Genomic DNA, 19,141 nt, shown 5'->3' with positions numbered 1-19,141 from the left:
ACTCAAAATATAATGTTTGATATCTCAGTCACAACAGTATAATGTATAGCAAAAGGAGTATTCCTAACCTGCAAATTCCACAGTACACAATCTCAAACTATTTTTTGTCATCTCTGTAGCCAGAGATTGCTCATTCCCACACCAGCTTGGGGCAGAGCACAAACCGACCACAAAGCATTTGCCCTGCCTTTCCTCCTGATTTTGTAACAGCTCAATACAGGTTGTGGCCAGACTGCTAAGCAGAGTAAGACTACTACAGCTTTTCAGCACTAATCCCAACAGCCTGCAAATAGCCAGGAAGGCTGGGATTCAGGCACCTACACTTAATGTGGTTTAACGTCCAAATCAGTTGTACGCTAACACCATTTGTATCTCCCGATCATATAAACTAATTAGGCTCATCTACATATTCACCATATGGTGAAATACTCAGAAGTCTTCTGCAGTAGCACATGACAATGGCAGCAGCTGCTGACAGCAGAGCAGCCTCCTCCTTGCTTATGGGCCATGAGCTCCTCAACAAAGACAGTCCCAAAAACTTCACCTACATCCCTAGCCAAGTTACTGCCAGAGAAGCTGTTTCAAAAATAACTGGCTGTCACAGACAACTCAGAATAAAATGGTTCATTGGTTAACAAGTCAGATGGTGACCTGGGATTTGTGGATTCATTTCCTTGCTTTGCAACTTCACCCATCTTCAGTAAATCCATTAATGCTTAAGCATATTCACATTAGAGCACTTTAACAACATATACTTCAAGCACTCATTACTTGCTTACATCTCACCATCAGTGGGTACAGAAGTCTTGTTAACTTCACCTCTGACACGAATTCAGTTTTTGGTTTTGTTTTTTCCACCACTTACTGCAGCAACAGCAGCATCAGAAAGGTACTTTGGAAATCAGCTTTGGTCAGGCTGCCTATCCTGAGTTCAGGAGTCCCTGTCTGTCTGGCCCGGGTATCTGGACTGATTTCACTAGTTGGGAAAGTATTTACCTGCTCTTTACCTCCAGATAAGAACCACTTTTATGTAATTATTATCCAGTCCTCAAACCTTTGAATGTGAGAGCCTACTGGTTAAAAGTACTTTAAAAAGTTGAGTTTCTCAATTCAATTTTTCTGCTATAAAATGCAAGGGATATTAAAACTTGGGAACTTGACTCAGATAATGTGGTGTCACCCATAAAGCTTGCACCCCTGATGTGTTTTCTGTAATATGAAAAGCAATCACTTTATCAACCCTTTACTACAAGCAGATAATTATGACTCCTTGATGGCAACATAATGCTTGTAAAAATCCAGTCTAAGCTTACTGAAACTACACACAGTCCTATTAATAAAGAACAATTAGGGTCCATGCACCCAAGCTTATTTTGCAGAAGCAAAATATTCTTCAAAGTTTGTGCGCACCCACAAACAGAGCTTTCCTATGTTTCCATTTAAATAAATGAAAAGGAAACAGCAGTATTTAAAATGCTTAACATTATTAAAAAAAAAAAAACACACACACACAAACAAACCTCTTATTTTTATAATGAAGTCAAACAACTTGTATTTGTCCTAGCTGTAAAAGTCTGCATTTTTTTCCACCTTTGGCACGTTTTTAAACATGAAAGTTTAAAAACAGCTCTGTGCCAACTGTCCAAACCACAGCAGGTAGTAAGGTCAATGAATGGGATTATTCAGCAGGCTGACTACCTGCTCTAGTGGGTATGCTTGAAAAAGTAGTCACTGTACCTATTTTTCACCAACTGTTTGGAAGATTCTCCCTAATTATGGGATACCTGAGGAAGCTCCTTGAACTTGTTCACCTTTGGGAAAATAGAAGTGGTTCCCACTTTTTTTTTTTAAACCAGTGTTTCACTTTGGTCCAGGGGACTCTGAAAGAAACCTCAGGTCCAGCAGACACAGAGGTGGGACAAGACACTAAACACTCTAATAAAAATCAGAGAAAAACAGAGTATAAATAAAACAAATGCTTCTCTTCCCCCCTCCCCCCAAAAAACAAACAAACAAACAAAACAAACAAGCAAAATACACCATCATGACTATTTAGCAATTTTGTGTTTTTATGTGAATATAGTTTCTGCTGTTGTGTATCAGATTTGGCAACAGTGGGCTGAAAAATTAAACTATAACATCAGAATCATCAAAAACTTACAAAAAAATAATACGCTGTAATTTCTCAAGAGCAAATACATCTTTTAGGTGTTTTAAATCATTTAACACGTTCTGTAAAATGGCTTGGACTTATGGAAAACAAGCTTCCCTCCTTCCAGCACTCCTAGGAAAGTTTGACTACATTTTACCCCAAATCAAATTCTTACTAATTCAGCTTGCAGAAAAACTTCATATTAATACAACTGAGAGTCAGCGTCAGAGAATACTGAAAATGAGTACCTGCAGGTAAAAGCAGCTGGAAGCCTCTTTACTTGTCCGTATTTAAACAGCTTCAGAAATAGTTTTGTAGAATCCCCTCCTCAAGATTCAAAGCCAAATTCTCATATTTACTTAGATTATCTAGTGCTCAGGCCCTCTGAATTATTATTTTTCTAAAAATGTGCACGAAGTTAACTGGAGTTTTCATCTGCTGTTCCCCTCTTGTCAGGAAGATACAAGTCTTGGCATCTCCAATTTAAAATGATTACGTTTTAAAATTAACTGAAAATCCAACATTTTAAAATCTCCATATAAACATTTACTGCATTTCATCAGAAATACAACTGTGGAAGAAAATATTAGTATTAACATAGATAAACAGCTTTTTAAAAAAAAAAATCTTGAAAACTAATCAATTTTTATTTAAAGCAAGACCTCTGGTGTGAGTTTCAAATTAATGCATTAATTTGATCAGTACTTCTTGATTTTACTTTCAAAGAAAGGGGAGTAAAGGATAAAAAAGGCCAGGCCAGCAGCATAGCTGAGGTACTGGAAATATCTTTCCTAACACCAGTACTGATGTTCGGTACATTTTACTCTTGTATTATTAATTCTCAAAGATAGTGGAAGATTATCTTAGTTTTATCGAAGCACAATGCAACAGAATCAGGAACGTTACAGTGATTACAACATGGTTAAAAAGCATTCTTCAATATTATCTGAATTTGAGGAATATATAAACCAAAATTTATGTCAGATTCAAAGCTTTCTCTATAGCCTATGTGGAACTTCCTGCTACTTCAACATGGTTACTCAATGCTTTGGCAGGTTAACTCATCAGAATGCAACTCCAAATATTTAACTGGGTGTCATCTATTTAAATATACCGCTATACTAAATATGGCTCTTGTGATCAACAGTTACCTGGCCTGAACGTAAATGTCAGTAGACAGTCTTGCAGTGCCAGAATAATTACAGAACATCTTTCCGTTACCACTTAAAAGCAGGACATTTTCTCAACCACAATTACAAATGTTAAAAGTATAAGGGCTTTATGTATATAAAAAGACTTACATGGAACTGTAGGTGTAACACTGTTTTGTTTGATTTGAAAAGAGAATTATTTATTGTATCTCAAAGTATGAATACAGATAGGACTACCCAGTCCTGAAGATTCCCTCAATCAAGCATCTATTAACTACAAAAGACATGCATTTTGATACTCAGAAGAAATCCAACTTACTTTGCAACTAGCAAGGTAAACAAATTCTTCGCCAAGATGTTGTCTAATCCTATGCAGTCCAAGTGGCTAGTGTTGGAACAGAAAGTAGCCTCCATGCACATAAAAAGTAGCAATGATTACAAACAAAACAAAACAAAAAGCCACACATGAAAAAAAACAGAAGCAAAAACCAGCCTTCCCACAGCTATTGAATTCACACATTACCCTTCTGCCTACTTCTTTGTGTGTGTTTGACTGTGCTCAGTGAGGAGCTGAAAAACAACTGTATTCGTTTTCCCCATTAAAAAAGGTGCAAGGGAACATTTTGTTCCTCTGCACATCCATTTACAGCTCACCTGGCTGTTACCACAGGAACGTGGGGATTGTTCAGCACTGCGTGACGGAAAAAAAGAGAGTTGGACAGTTTTAAGGCATGGAGCTGAGATGATTTAGGAGTATCCAGGGCGTCATAAAGTGCACCACAAACTGGGAAACCCCATTGCTCTTAATTTCATGGCAGGCTTCTGAATTCCCCTTTGAAATCCCTGACTGCCTGTCGTAACAGAACTTACAATTGGAGAATTTCTTCCTCAGAGGTGGTGCTAAAACTTACTAGAGGCCACTGCAAAATGGTACCTTCTACAAGTTTTGCGAATATGCACTTTTATACAGGAAAATTTATCACAGGCTATGGTAGACTCTTCCAAGTTTACTTCAGGCAGATAACAACATTGGAACTGACTTACAACAGAAAGCATTAGTTATAGATACTGAGCTGTAAGAACCAAAATAATGCTCTTAACAGTGTTGAGATTTTACATCATCAATAAAAAGTTACTCCAAAGTTTTCAGATTAGTCTTTGAACTACAGGAAAAATCTCTCACTGACACATTATTGCTTCTTTCTTCAGAGTAGAGATTATTTGACCAAACGGAAGGAGTTAAGCAGCCCTGGCTCCTTGCTTACCATATTTTAACAAAAATTAATTATAAACAATAAAATAATTAGGATTAAGACTGACAATTATTAAAAATAAGACAATTTCAGAGGTAAAGCTGTGAATTATTGTTTTCAGTGAAGTCACAGTTCATTGAACATATTTAAGCACATGATTTGTGCTTAGATGCTGCAAAATCAAGATCATATAGTCCAAGGCTAAACAATAAATCTAAGCATATTCACACTGAAAATCCTCAGCATCAGGAATACAATTAGCCAATTCCCACTTATTGCAAAAAACTAGCCAGCCTTTCTCTGAGTTTGCTCTTTTTTTTTTAATTTTAATTTTTGAAGGCTGTGTATAGACGTGTGTGAAAGAGAGTGGTTGCTAGCTTTATTGCAGTTTATGCTTAATTAAGATGTTCCACACTCCTTCCCTGTAAGAAGTTGCTTACTGTGTGACTCATTCAAGTCACCTTTTGAGTAACTTGCAGGATAGTGGTAAAAGTCAGTTCCCACTTCCCAAAGCAGGGTGTTACTTCTGTACCACTTATGCCTGTGTTTCCATTGGCTCTGTAGGAATAAGAAACAGGTCTTTTTGGAAAGCATATGCACTTACTGATAAGCAAACAACATTTAGCCAGCAAACACACTGAAATAAAGCAGACTGCTGCAAACAGCATTAAGGACTGAAATTCCAGTATCTGCTTCACGTAGTCCACAGGAATTCTATTTGGAGGCTTTTTACTGCAGTTAATTTTAGCAACGAAGTCGTTAAAGTCCAATCTTGAAGAAATACTACGGTGGCTACTTCTACGTGGATTGAAGATGCCAATACAAAACTAAAAGCAAGTCCTGGAATGGTGCAATGGATAAACGTGTCCCACTGTTATTCCTGACTGTTAGGACAATGGGACAAGGGGAAGAGAAGGGAGTGCCTACGTGGGAAAGGCAACTTTCCAAGTGCATAGCAACAAAACAAAAGCAGCTGAATTTTAATACCTGAAAACAAGTATGAAAATAACTTCTCCAAAATATGTGCTGTTACTGTAAATAGGCATACACAAGTATGCCTGCTGCACGCATTTTTGCACGTGCAAACATACACCAAAGCCAACCTTCGCGCACATGCCTGAGCGCTAAAGGCGTGTTAGTCTTCTGCTAATAGACAACAGCCACAGCATTAGGGAAAACACACAACAGGAGCAAACTCCAATTCTACCTCAACTTCCCACAACCACAAAAAACAAAACCTCAAACCAAAGCAGGAGCGTAAGATAGCACAATAAGGTGGAGCTCAGGTTAAACATAAGGACAACAGTTTTGCCTGTATATGCCTTTTGACCCCGTAACCATCCCTATGTACACACAGACACAGAGATTATTCACCTCCCTGCCCCTAAGGAGCCAAGGCAGGAAGTGAGGCTGCTGGACAAATAGGAGTGTACATTATTGGGGCTTTTGTACCATAAGTGTCTGCTTTGGGGGTATTTATGAATTAGGCTAGAAATTAGCATGAAATTGTGTGTGCACAGAACTGTTGCCTGCTGTTCCTAACTTAGCCAAACATTGTCAAATTAGCAACAACCACGCTTCCCACTAAGGGCTATATATTTAAATGCTTTAAAATCAGAAGCTATTTTTGGATTTATGTGAACCAAAAAAATAGGGTTTGAAGTTGTTTTCCTTCAAAGAGGAAATAAACTCTATGCCCATACATTTGCTGCCTCTATCAAAAGTGGATTGCTCATTTGAGTTTATAGAGACAAACCTTTAATTGATGCAGCTTGAGACATTACACAAACAACTTGAGGATAGAGCTTCCTTCTTGAAAAGATTAAAAGGGATTGAATGCACATACAGGGAGTAGAAATGTCATCTCAGACATGCAAATATTCTCAGAAAACCACTGACCGGACTGGGGGCACAATCTTAGTGGGGAAAGCAGTCTGAAGACTCCTTCAGAGGAAAGCATTTATTTACACAAATTTAATTTGATGTTGTTTAGAGGATAGCTAAGAAGAAGAAAGCTAGAAGAAAAGAACTATTCGACAATACATTAAATAAATTATTGCAGCAGTCTTTAAATCCCAACTTTAATACAGCCCTCTAGTAAGCAAATGCATTAGCACAATTGAAAGCAGAATAGACTTGATGGTCCATTGGTCTCTTTCAGTACAATAACTTGTGTTCTAGGATATTTGCCACGATACATAAAAGCCAAAAAAGTTGTCACTGGTAGTGTGTAGAATTAAACAAAGACACAAAGCAGGTAGAATTCAGCCCATGTTAACCTGTCATTCCACAAGACAGCTGCACAGTTCAGGGCCACTAGCTCAGTCTACTGGCTGGAAAAGTAACAGATCTTCCAACACAGGTTATTTATTAGTATTCTTGTAGTACAGTATGCGAATCCCCTTACTTACAGTATTTCTACCGTGTCTGACACGGGTACATATACATTCTTCTGTACAGATATGACTCTCCAGGCATCTTTCCAGACAGCTTCCACAAATGACAAATTAACTTGAATAATAAATACAATTTTACATCCTCACTTCATCAAGAGAGTAATTTATAGCACATGCCCAGCTTCCTTTAGTAAAAACACAGATAGCCTTTATCTTTGCTTATTTCTACCAATCTTTAGTGGAAGAGAAACTAAGAATTTTAAACACATCCAAAACTGTAACTCCCACAAGACCTAACTCAATGTAACAATGTTAATAGAAGTCTGCAACTGGCAAAGAAATGTTAACACATAGGTAACTTCGACATAGGTATTTTTCCTGAGAATGTTTGATAAAGGCAAAAAGTACACTATATATTTAATTGTACAATTTCATCCCAAACAAGTAAGGTTTATTTCTTTTCTTTCATTTCTGCCCTTAAATGATGTTTCACAAACAGTTAAAGAACTAAAAATTACTGATTGTTCAGTACTGAACACTAATAAAAGTGATGCTGAAACACTGTACTATTCCATTATTTATTCAGAAAGAAATCACAATGTGTGGATACAGTCTGTTAAGCAAGATCAGTTCAACAAAGTGTCTTAAAGGCGAGAACTAATCTATAACCTGAAGTAAAGTTGTAATCGATTTTGAGCCACCAACACTAAGAGTGATCATTTAAATTTGCTAAAGTGTAGTCATTTAATAGGAAAAACATACATCTAGTAAAAATACAGCAATAAAAACATTTGATTGAACAAATAAAAAAAATCTGCTGAGTACAGAACAGATCAAAAAAGCCCCACCAGCCCCAGACATCAGCCTTGATAATACTTGTATATTTTAGCAGTATGGATTGCAATACATTTGTCACAAATGAATATGACAAACTTCTCATTGTAGGCTTACATTTCAAGAATCCATAACACAAAAACATTACTTGCAGCATACACTGAATAGGCGATATTGTACCTCCAGCATCAAAACAGCTGTAAGTCTAGATATACAATCTGAAGATAATAATCTCCAAAACCAATAACTGGTTAAAAGTAATCTTAAGGTTCACACACAACTCCCAAGTTAATATTTTAACTGATTGTAAGCTCTCCATTTGTATGTCAGTGAACAGCTACTCACATAAGTAGTCTCTAAAGTTCAGTGGAGTTACTCCTGAAGGTAACAGCTCATCGAAGTTCAAAATATGTATTTCTTTCTTTAAAACATTCACACAAAAATACAAATGAAGCACTTAGAATCATCAACCTTACTTACAAGTTCATGATTTTTTCCACTGTTACCTTTCTCACTTCTAAAGACAGAAGAGACCCAAAATTTTAGAAAATACTAACTATAAGCAATAATATTTCATTAACAATAAGAAATACAAGAGAAGATGAAGAAAAAAAAAGGGCTTAACAGAATCTAAAATGTCTATCCAAAATAGCTTCCCCCACCCCTAAAAAACACACATATACACACAGATAATTACTGCTTACTGATTTTTGGGGAGGAGCTTATGTCCAGCAGTCACCCAACTAGGGGGAAAATCGTATAAATACTCAAGGGTGACACCTGAAATCATCAGCTTCTGCTCACTCACCAGTGGCAGAAGAACTCCTCACTAGAGGAGGATTTGCAACTCTACTGCCCTGCGTTGGAGCTCCACAACATTTTGGTATGCTATTATTTCATTTCATTTCATTTCATTCTGTTTGGTTTTGATGCTAACTTCTACAGGATACTTGCTTTCTGGCTGGTGAGGGAAGCGGGTTGATATTTAAGACAGCATCCTTACTGCCAATTTGAAAGGTGACAGATAAAAACTTACTTTCAAGCAAAGCAATATGAGATTTTAGCCACTGATGCTGAAAGAAGCCAGGACTTCATACGTCATTTGCTGTAGCATTAGAGAGAAGCAGTAAGGTTATGGTGCAATGTCTGTAATAGCCACTGAAAACTCTTCTTCATTCCAGGAGATATATGCAACTCCTGAACTTAGTTTTGGGGTCCTGGGGTAATTAGGAAGATAGTCGCTCTTTCTGACAACAGTGGTTTTAAATAAGATGACAACTATTTAAAATCACTCTCTTTATAAAAGTGAGACCACTGCCTCTTAACTATTTCTTGTATATCTCATACAGACACACACAAACTCAAAATCTTTAGTTAGCAATGCTGATTCCCTTCTCCTTAGAGAATTTTTCATAGATAGTGAAAGAAATCACAAAATAATGATACTTTTAACACCAACAGCTTAAGAACATTCACTTTTTATGCAGAAGACGCTGATCAACTCCTATTTAAAACAACTCTTTCTCCCCATTCTAACACAGAACTGACCTGGAAACATGCATTTACAAATATCCTTACTGCTGCTGTTTTGCCTAAACATTGTCCATGGGAGTGATGGATATTTTTCTGAGCGGTATCAGAAACAATCCAGCATCAAGGGGCCACATTTTCTACCATTCAATGTAAAGAGTCAAGGTAAGCCTACTATTTTTTGATGATCAACTAAAAGAAAATTATTTCTAGTGGGTCAATACATGAACAAAAGTTCTCTATACTATTGGTAGTCAACTTTCACTAACAGTTTAGGCTTAATTTAGTAAGTTCATCACTGCAGAAAACTGGCAGCGGCACTGGCAGTTGCCTCCTGCTGATAAAGATGCACAGTTGTCTGATTTCTTTTGTTGCACAGTAGTTGCCGAAAGGATACTAAGCAGAAACAAAATTGCAGCTACAGGTCTGATTTTCAGTTGTAACACATTATTGTAACAGTTATGCACATGAGCTAATAATAATCCTTAAGTCTTTTGGTTCAATGCCAAGCTTCCTAACGATGATCTGACATCTACAATATTTAGAACTTTTGTACAACCATCATGATACCATCATGTTTTTACTTCTGACTTTCTAGGTGCTGGTTATATTTGATGAACAACCCCCCCCCAGAACACAATCAGTACTCTCTATTCAAAGTTATTATCATTACATTTGATAGCACTTAACCCTCCCTGTAAATATCCCTCTCTCCCCAGAAGAGAAATACTTCTTTATTTTGGATATCAACAGGATATTTAGAACAGCTTTCACTTTTGTTGTCTTTCACCTACTTTTAGCTGTAATAATTACACTTGGGCAGAAATGAGGAATCTGAATGAGGGACTCAAACAGATTTGCAAATAAGTTTCTCCTCACCAGAAAAAGTGCATTTTAGGCTACGGAATTGGAAAATAGCATAACAAGCAGACCTGGAGAACAGAAAAGTTGTTGCTTAGGACATAGTATTTGCATTATCCTCATGAGCAAGATTCATTTCAGAGTAACTCTAGACCTGTCCTATGGACTGGACACTCATGAGTAGCACACAGAAAGTCCAAAGATGCAGCCCTGCTCTCACCCAAACTGGCTCCAGCTCACGTGCTCAGAGAATGCTCTACAGTGAGAACTGAGTGAAAGCAGCATTACTGGGAAACTTACCCTCCATAACGTTCTTCTGGGCTGTACCAAAATAATATTACAGTTTCATCCCTTGCCTTTAGCACGAGGACCTTCTGGAATCCTACTGGTACTCTTAGATTGAATTTCAGTACATGAACAGATACTGAGGACTTGCTAGTTGGAGTTCCCATGAAGATACAGTTTCACTTCCTCCTTCTCCCTTCAGTAATTCTTCAGTGTTTTTCCATGATTTTATTATCATACTATTCTCAAGTGAAGTACACTGTTTACTTGGTTACCTTCTATAGCACTTCTGGGGGGAAAAAATAAGCAAATTAAGGAAAAAAAAAAAAAAAAGGAAGGAGCAGCATAGACAAAAAAAATGGGATGAAAGGGAGGAGAAAAATGAACTGTCCTGCACAAACTTTTATCTTTTACGTACTTAAGAGAGAATCTAATGTGTGTGAAACTTCTTATTTAGAATAAGAATGCTTATATAGACCTGTGAAAAGTGTAAAATGCTGTCTATTTAGGAAAGAGAGCAAAAATTATATACTAGGTCTCATAAGCAGGAATACCCTACAATTTTACAGACTTGGGATTCCAGTTGTTTGACATATCTTCGTTTTGTTGGGAACAAGTATAAGAATGGAATAAACTGGACAACTTTTGCTATTCCTCAGGCTAGAAAACAAGCATCCCACAGAGGATTTTTAGAAATGATTTAAGAGGGCTGTGTTACAGAATAATTGTTTCCTAATCTGAGATGAAAAGGGAAAAATTAAATAGGAGAGACTGCAGAACCAAATTAATCTCTGTATTATCTAGTGAGCTTTTCGTTGTGCAAGTAGCTCAACCACCAGAGAGCAAGAGATCTAGTCTCCAGTAAGTTTGTTTTGTATAGCTTTTGTCTAGGTTTAAACAGGTGACCCATGACAATACCTGTTAGGTGCTATCATGCGGTAGCATCTAACACAGAACATGGGATGGAATTCCTACATTCATTTTCATAGGTGGCAGGTTCCACATCCTAGCCACTCTGTCCCAGCATCAGAGTAGCACTGCATTTGTGATTCTCAGAGGCGTTTTCCTGCTGAGCACAAGCAACTTCAGTATACAAATTCAGTCTAGAATCTGGTTCAGTGCAGGTGAGGGCCTGCTATGCAACAAGCATAGCTACAGAGAAACTCTGCTATGTGCACAGCAAGACAAAACCATGTAGTATGAGGTAGTCAAGGTGAAGCAGTAATTTACAGAACTTGAAATTGCATCAATATTAATTATTTTAATATTAATACTGCTTCAATATTATTATTTACTTTTAATTCAACAGAATTCCACTTCTTTATTAGAATTTAGTGTTTAAAAGAATAGTTTCAATGCAGAATTAGTACCTGATACTTTCAGTCCATACGCTCTACTCTTACTTTAAACAAATTAATAAATAAAAATTCCAAGAAGACTTTCTGTCACCTGATTAAAAATGCCAGATCTGTAGAAAACATTTTGTCTAGGCACCTACCAGACCCCAAAAAACAAATAGCATTTTCTTTAATTTTAGCTTAGCAGACAAATGCAATATTGGATAAAATTCCAGAAAGCAGTTCTGTAGGCAATTAAAACCTATAAAAGCTTTACCTAATTTGATGAAGTTGTACAACAGTTTTAGAAATCTTTCTTGACAGATTACCAGTCAGAACATACTTTCCTTGTGTGTGTGTGTTTAATATTATCATTTTCTAAATATACTAGGACTTAGTATTAGGACTAAGACTATTATCTTTGGTCCATTACGTCATTCCTTTGAAATCTTTGTGAGAAATTCTAGTTGAGAATAAACTTAGAATTAAGTCTGACTGTTCAGCAATGCTGAAACTAATAAGCCTTTACTGAAGGTTATGCTGAAGTGTTCAAACTTATTTTTATATGTATAAATACATACATATAAATATATATATAACATTCATCATAACTATGGTATTTTTTTCTGCAATACTACCAGTTGCTGCAAAATAGTGAAGTAGTCTTACAATATCCATATTAATCTTCTCAGTAATATCCCACAAATCATCATCCTAATTCCAACAGGAAGCTAGAAGTTTCCCCAAGGTGCACAGAAAACTGAGTATTGAGCTTGTTTATTCCTCTATTTGTGACATTTGGTTAAGTGGCTCCACCTGCTGTCATGATAACTAAGAAAAAAGATCATTAAAAAAAAGAGAAAACAATGCTGGAATTCTGACTTCAGTAGGACAAAATATCAGTTATCTTGTCATAGTGTGAAATTGCTACTGAAAAAAAAATTCTGTAAGATGATAGTATTTAAAAAATATAACGTTTACCAAAAAAAAAAAAAAAAGCAAACAGAGAAACAGAGTGATGGCTCACTTTCAGAGATAAGGAGGAACAGCCAGAAATCTGACTACTTAAACGTAGCACCAACTTTTTTTCAAAAAAACTACACTTATACAGGATGCATCCTCCATTTTCAGTCATCACCAAAACGCAAATCTTAACTTGCTAAATCAGCTACCTGTTTTCTTTATTCTTTAATAGTCTGCATCCATTTGAACAGCATCTTTTAAGCAATTTGGCCCTAGATGTATTCAAGAAAAAATTTCTAGAGGCTTCATAGCTCTCAACACATTTGCACTTGTTACATTGCCATATGAGAGCCTCAAGTCACTTTCACTGTGAAAGTTGGCTTGGGTTCTGAGTGACCAACTGCGATGTCAGAAACTTTGATTTCTGTGAGGCCCAAACAAAGTTAATCTTTCACACGTTTCATCACCATGTTGCAAGTCTGCAAACTTGTAAGGTCTTTCTCATGCTAGGTAATTATATGAAAATGTTGTAGGTACCCTAGCTCACCTGTTTTCCTCTCTCATGCAGGTGTGCAGATAAGAGGCGAACAAGGACCCCCTGGTCCCCCAGGCCCTATTGGACCAAGAGGACAACCGGGTCCTGCAGGAAAACCAGGGTTTGGAAGTCCTGGACCCCAAGGTCCCCCTGGTCCCCCAGGACCACCTGGATTCTCTGCGGTTGGAAAGCCGGGGATGCCAGGTCTACCAGGGAAGCCAGGAGAGAAAGGATTAAATGGTGAAAAAGGAGAAGCTGGACCCGTTGGGCTCCCAGGAGCAAGAGGGCCACAAGGACCCCCCGGTATTCCTGGCCCTGCAGGACTGTCTGTCCCTGGCAAGCCAGGACCACAAGGCCCTCCAGGAGCTCAAGGTCCACGGGGCCTCCCTGGTGAGAAGGGAGAGCCAGGTATTCCTGGAATAAATGGACAAAAGGGAGAAAGTGGGTTTGGTGTGCCAGGCCGCCCAGGTAACAGGGGTCTTCCAGGCCCGCAGGGACCTCAAGGCCTCCCGGGTCCTGCTGGGATAGGGAAGCCTGGAGAAAATGGTCTTCCAGGTCAACCAGGTATGAAAGGTGACAGAGGTTTACCCGGTGCACGTGGACCAACTGGTATCCCAGGTCCGCAGGGTCCACCAGGAGAACCTGGAGAAGCTGGCATCGGTAAGCCTGGGCCAATGGGACCACCAGGAGCAGCAGGCATCCCCGGAGCCAAAGGACACCCTGGACCTGCAGGCTTGCCTGGATCCCCAGGTCTTCCAGGATTTGGAAAGCCAGGATTGCCAGGGATGAAGGGACACAGAGGGCCTGAAGGACCTCCTGGCCTTCCAGGACCTAAAGGAGAACAAGGCCCAGCTGGCGTGCCAGGAGAACCAGGTCCTGCTGGGACACCAGGGAACATGGGCCCCCAAGGACTCAAAGGCTTGCCCGGTGAGAATGGCCTACCTGGACCCAAAGGCGACATGGGCCCTGCAGGCCCTGCAGGATTCCCAGGAGCCAAGGGTGAAAGAGGTTTACCAGGATTAGATGGAAAACCAGGATACCCAGGTGAGCCAGGTCTTGCTGGTCCTAAGGGACACCCGGGTCTCCCAGGTCCAAAAGGCGACACTGGCCACGCTGGGCTACCTGGCCTGCCCGGTCCAATGGGCCCACAAGGAGTTAAGGGACTGCCAGGCATCAATGGTGAACCAGGACCCAGAGGACCTTCAGGAATTCCTGGGATCAGAGGCCCCATCGGTCCCCCTGGCATGCCAGGAGCCCCTGGTGCTAAAGGTGAGCCAGGAGCACCAGGACTCCCAGGCCCAGCAGGTATTGCTACAAAAGGCTTAAGTGGACCCATGGGACCGCCTGGACCCCCTGGGCCTAAAGGCAACAATGGAGAGCCTGGCTTGCCAGGTCCCCCAGGTCCTCCTGGCCCCCCTGGCCAAGCCGTAATTCCACAGATGCCAGAAGGCTATGTTAAAGCTGGAGAGTCTCGAGAACTATCAGGAATGTCTTTCATGAAAGCAGGAGTAAACCAAGCTCTCACAGGAATGCCAGTGTCTGCCTTCAGTGTCATTCTCTCAAAAGCTTACCCTGGGGCAACAGTCCCTATCAAATTTGACAAAATCTTATACAACAGGCAGCAACACTATGACCCCAGAACAGGAATCTTCACCTGTAGGACCCCCGGACTGTACTATTTCTCCTACCATGTACATGCGAAAGGAACAAATGTTTGGGTTGCACTCTACAAAAATGGTTCCCCCATCATGTACACTTATGATGAATACCAGAAGGGATACCTTGACCAGGCCTCTGGCAGTGCTGTCATCGATCTCATGGAGAATGATCAAGTATGGCTCCAGCTGCCAAATTCAGAATCCAATGGCCTCTATTCCTCTGACTATGTTCACTCTTCTTTCTCAGGTTTCCTATTTGCTCAGATCTAGTAACATCCCACTTACACTGTCCTGACCCTCTCTCCTTCAGGCCATTTTAACTGGGGACTGATCTGATGTCCTTAGGAGGTCATGCAACTTCAATTTTGCAACAAAAACCGAAGAGGGAGTGAGAAGGTGGAAGAGATTGGTTCAAGCCTAGTAGAATAATATTGTTTGTTTCTAGAGAATTGTCATAGGAAATTTGTTTCAAAACAATGATTATTTGTCCAACCAAATGCAACATTAAAACTTTATGAATTAATATAATGCACCTGTCTGTCTCTCTTCCTTATAAAGGGGGGGGTGGGGTGGGGAGAGGAGGGAAAGAGAAAGGGGAGAGGGAAGAGGTCAGAATTTCTATCTATCATTTCTCTTAAAGGTAAAGTAGCCATTCCAAGACACTAGATCACACTTGGCTATACTTTGAATAATACCTTCAGTTAATTAAAGTAAACAGTCTCAGATACAATATAATCATAACTGCTAGCTAATATACTTTATTATTAGTCTGCTATCTATCATCTTCAAGCTACCAAACAAGAGTAAAGAAAACACAACCCTAATACAGTGCATAACACAGTTTAATAGGAAAAGTTGAACTAAATTAAGAAAATCTACCCTGGAAAGAGATAGATTGACAAATCATAACCTGTTACTGAAGATCTAAAATCTTTTGTAACAGGAAAAAGCAACCAGATTTAAAGACTAGAAATAAAAGGATGACAGAATTTTTAAAGCTGGAAGGGACCTCTGGAGGTCATCCGGTCCAACCCCTATGCTCAAGCAGGGACACCTAGAGCAGCTTGCCCAGGACCATGTCCAGGTGGCTTTTTGAAAATCTCCCAAGGAAGGAGAATCCACAACCTCTATGGGCAATATGTTTCAGTGCTCTGTCATCTGCACAGTGTCATAGTAAAGAAGTGCTTCCTGATGCTCAGACAGAACCTCCTGTGATCCTGTTTGTGCCCACTGCTTCTGGTCCTGGCACTGAACACAACTGGAAAGAGCCTAGCTCCATATTCTTTGCTCCCTCCCTTCAGGTGAGAACTCAGGTTTGTTTGACATACATGTATATGTTGTGATTTGCAGCAAACAACTAGTTCAGTATTTTTTAAGCTGTTAATTAACATTCTGTAAAACTACATCAATCGAGAGTGCAGTAAAACAATTATCACCAAATCCAGAAGATAAAGGAAATACCTTCATATGCACACAGACTGACAAAATCAGAGCAGTTTACCAAACCTAAACTGGAGATGATCTTTCCCTTTTTTTTTTTTTTTTTTTTTCCTCTGAACAATTCACTTCTTTAAAACACAATAGTCTTGGGAATTTATTTTACTTACATGGTAAATGTATCAGATGTTGCCTGTAATTTGTCAGGGGACATAATCATATTTACTATACATACACTCACGTCTCCCAAATGTTAGTTATTGTATTAGTTTGTTATGGCACTATGAAAATTTAATGGCATAATGTAAGCTAGCTCAGTAACATCAATGCTTATAAATTATAGAGTTATAATAGATCGATTACACATTTCTTCAAGTAACAGTTCCCATTTGAATGTTTTAAGTGTCATATACATCCAAAGCTTATCAACTCTTGTACTATTATTTTTAGCATTTTGTTAAACAGATGTTTTTAATTACTTGAGCTAAAAGTACATAGGCATATTTTTAAAGTTTTGTGATATCATTGTTTCTTCATGAAAGCAAAACCAATGCTTGTTATATACATTTGAAAACAGCAATTTCCTAAGTACTTGAAAATATCTTGGGATTAATAAAATCAGCAAGGGCACCTTCGCCTGATACATCATTAGCAAAACTAATGGAGGCTGTAAAGAACTTCTAAGAAAGTAACTTTGCAGAATTGTTTTTGCTCCCTTTATTATGTGTTGCTGGATAAGGAATACTGTAGTTTAGCCTATACTTCAGTAAAATAGTAAGCATATAAGGGGGTTAGGGGAATTGAGATCTTATTTTAGCAGCCAACTAGACTTAGACAAGTAAATGGTTGCTATTATTATAAACATTACATATACACGTACTTGTCTGTATGGAAATAATACAGTGGAGAGTACCGCAGCTTGCCTACCTGGGCAACCTGCTCTAGGGAACCTGCTTTGGCAGGGGGATTGGACCCAATGATAACTTGAGGTCCCTTCCAACCCCTACAATTCTGTGATTCTTTCAAACCAAACTAAAACTCAATACACTTGAGAGAATTGTCTATCCTTATCTTTCCACCTTCCTGTTTTAAATCAACTATTAATTATAGGTCTCCTCAGAAATACCTCCTTTTTTTCTGCATTCATCCATTTTGGCAACTTCTGTTTTGGAAACAAATAGAAGAACTAGGTACCAGAACTTTGGACAGTTTCAAATTGTTTAAAATTGGAGATGCTTGGTGCTCAGCAACTGTCCTATGACTCCAATTAGCCAGACTTTGCACAAGAAACTGGGCCTAAATAGTATTCTTAAAAGTATTGTTTACTAATCTTTATTATCAATCCATTTTAAATCAGGTTTTGTGCTTTAAACTCTTTGTTCCTCAAATGAGCACAAAGAACTTCATGGAAGTCTACGACTTCATACTTCAGGCTTGTTTTTTTTTGAAGTCTTTTTTGCAATTGTCCAGACATTAAGTCATTAACAAAACAACTCAGCAATGAAGAGTTGTAGATAACTCATTAAATTGTGGTACAATCATTATGTATAGATTTAGCTTTGGATTCACGGTTTAGAGCAAACTTTGAGAAAGTATTTAAGATTCTTAATCATTATAAGGAAAGATAAACTAACTCTAATATTTATCATAAGATGCGTGTTTCAAGTAAATTAAATGTGTTTAATCCCACTTCACGGGAGAAAGGAAGTCTATTGCAAAAGAATTACATCTCCTGTAAATATTGGGCTTTGGAAGAGGTAGAAACAATCAGACAGCAACATGGTTGATGGCCATGCAGCTCAAACAGAATAGTCAAATCACAGCACCCTGAAATCTGGGCACATTGGTCACTCTTTACTACAGAGTTCTTTGCATTTGTCTTGTAGCACTGCTTTAATACCTTTTCCACATGAACATTTGCTGCCTAAAGATAAAGCTCTTTCTAAAATATATCTTTTTCCAGAGCAGGTGCATTAGAGGAAAGAAAATGTAACATGAGGTTAAAATGAAAGTACTTGTAATAGTACAAAGCTGTCTTCCACAGGCCTCAAAAAATATTTGGGGACAAGTTTCAGTGGTTCTTAAACGATCAGACAAAATACCCACATGATGTATTTACCTGCAAAGCCCAGCACAAATGCATAACCAGTTTATTTGCTTATATCTCTGTTGCCATTTTCACAATCATGACTAATTATGATCTCTCTTTAATGGACTAGAGCATCATTAGGAATTCTAACACTTTAGAGATTTTGGAGGATTTTTTTTTTTTCCAGAAAGAATCTTTTGTTTGTTGTATCTGAAGGATATAATGCAGATATCACGGACACCTAGACCAATTATATTCCACAAAGACAAAAGGGTTGTATCATAAACTTGTGATCAAAAACCTCCATGTGTACATGTGTGCATGTGTTTGGGGAGAGGGCAGTATTTTGTAAAGATCCAGAGTTTCCTGCCTCAAAGCTACGTTTCCCATATACAAGCATACCACTTCAGAATATTGTTTATTTACATTAAAAAAAAAAATGCAAATTGTTAAAAAGCAGATTTTAAGTGTAGGACTTGCTTTGATTTTTTATTTTTAAGCAATGACAAATTTCTAAGCTGCACCTTTGAAACCTGAGAGCATATCCCATCAAACTTTTTTACGGGCAATTTATGAAGGCTTGAATTCTATATTCGGCATCATTTTTTTTTTTTTTTTTTTTACTTTTAAAATGAAATATAGTCTTATGAATTGATTGAA

The 19,141-nt window shown here is 38.4% G+C and overlaps 2 protein-coding genes across 2 annotated transcripts in view; one reads left to right on the top strand and one right to left on the bottom strand.

Annotated features, from left to right (window-relative positions):
- Positions 1 to 19,141, bottom strand: part of NT5DC1 (5'-nucleotidase domain containing 1) — a 148,780-nt gene that overhangs the window by 116,613 nt on the left and 13,026 nt on the right. The window lies entirely within an intron of this gene.
- Positions 8,629 to 15,366, top strand: COL10A1 (collagen type X alpha 1 chain). Its single transcript, XM_032184211.1, has 3 exons — positions 8,629 to 8,669; positions 9,328 to 9,481; positions 13,331 to 15,366. Exons 2-3 carry the CDS (start codon positions 9,343 to 9,345, stop codon positions 15,223 to 15,225), a joined length of 2,034 nt encoding a protein of 677 aa, XP_032040102.1. The 5' UTR covers positions 8,629 to 8,669; positions 9,328 to 9,342; the 3' UTR covers positions 15,226 to 15,366.

Source organism: Aythya fuligula, chromosome 3, assembly GCF_009819795.1.
Source record: "Aythya fuligula isolate bAytFul2 chromosome 3, bAytFul2.pri, whole genome shotgun sequence".
In the NCBI taxonomy this organism is placed as follows: domain Eukaryota; kingdom Metazoa; phylum Chordata; class Aves; order Anseriformes; family Anatidae; genus Aythya; species Aythya fuligula.
Note: the sequence above shows the minus strand (reverse complement) of the source record. Positions and strands in the feature narration are given on the sequence as shown.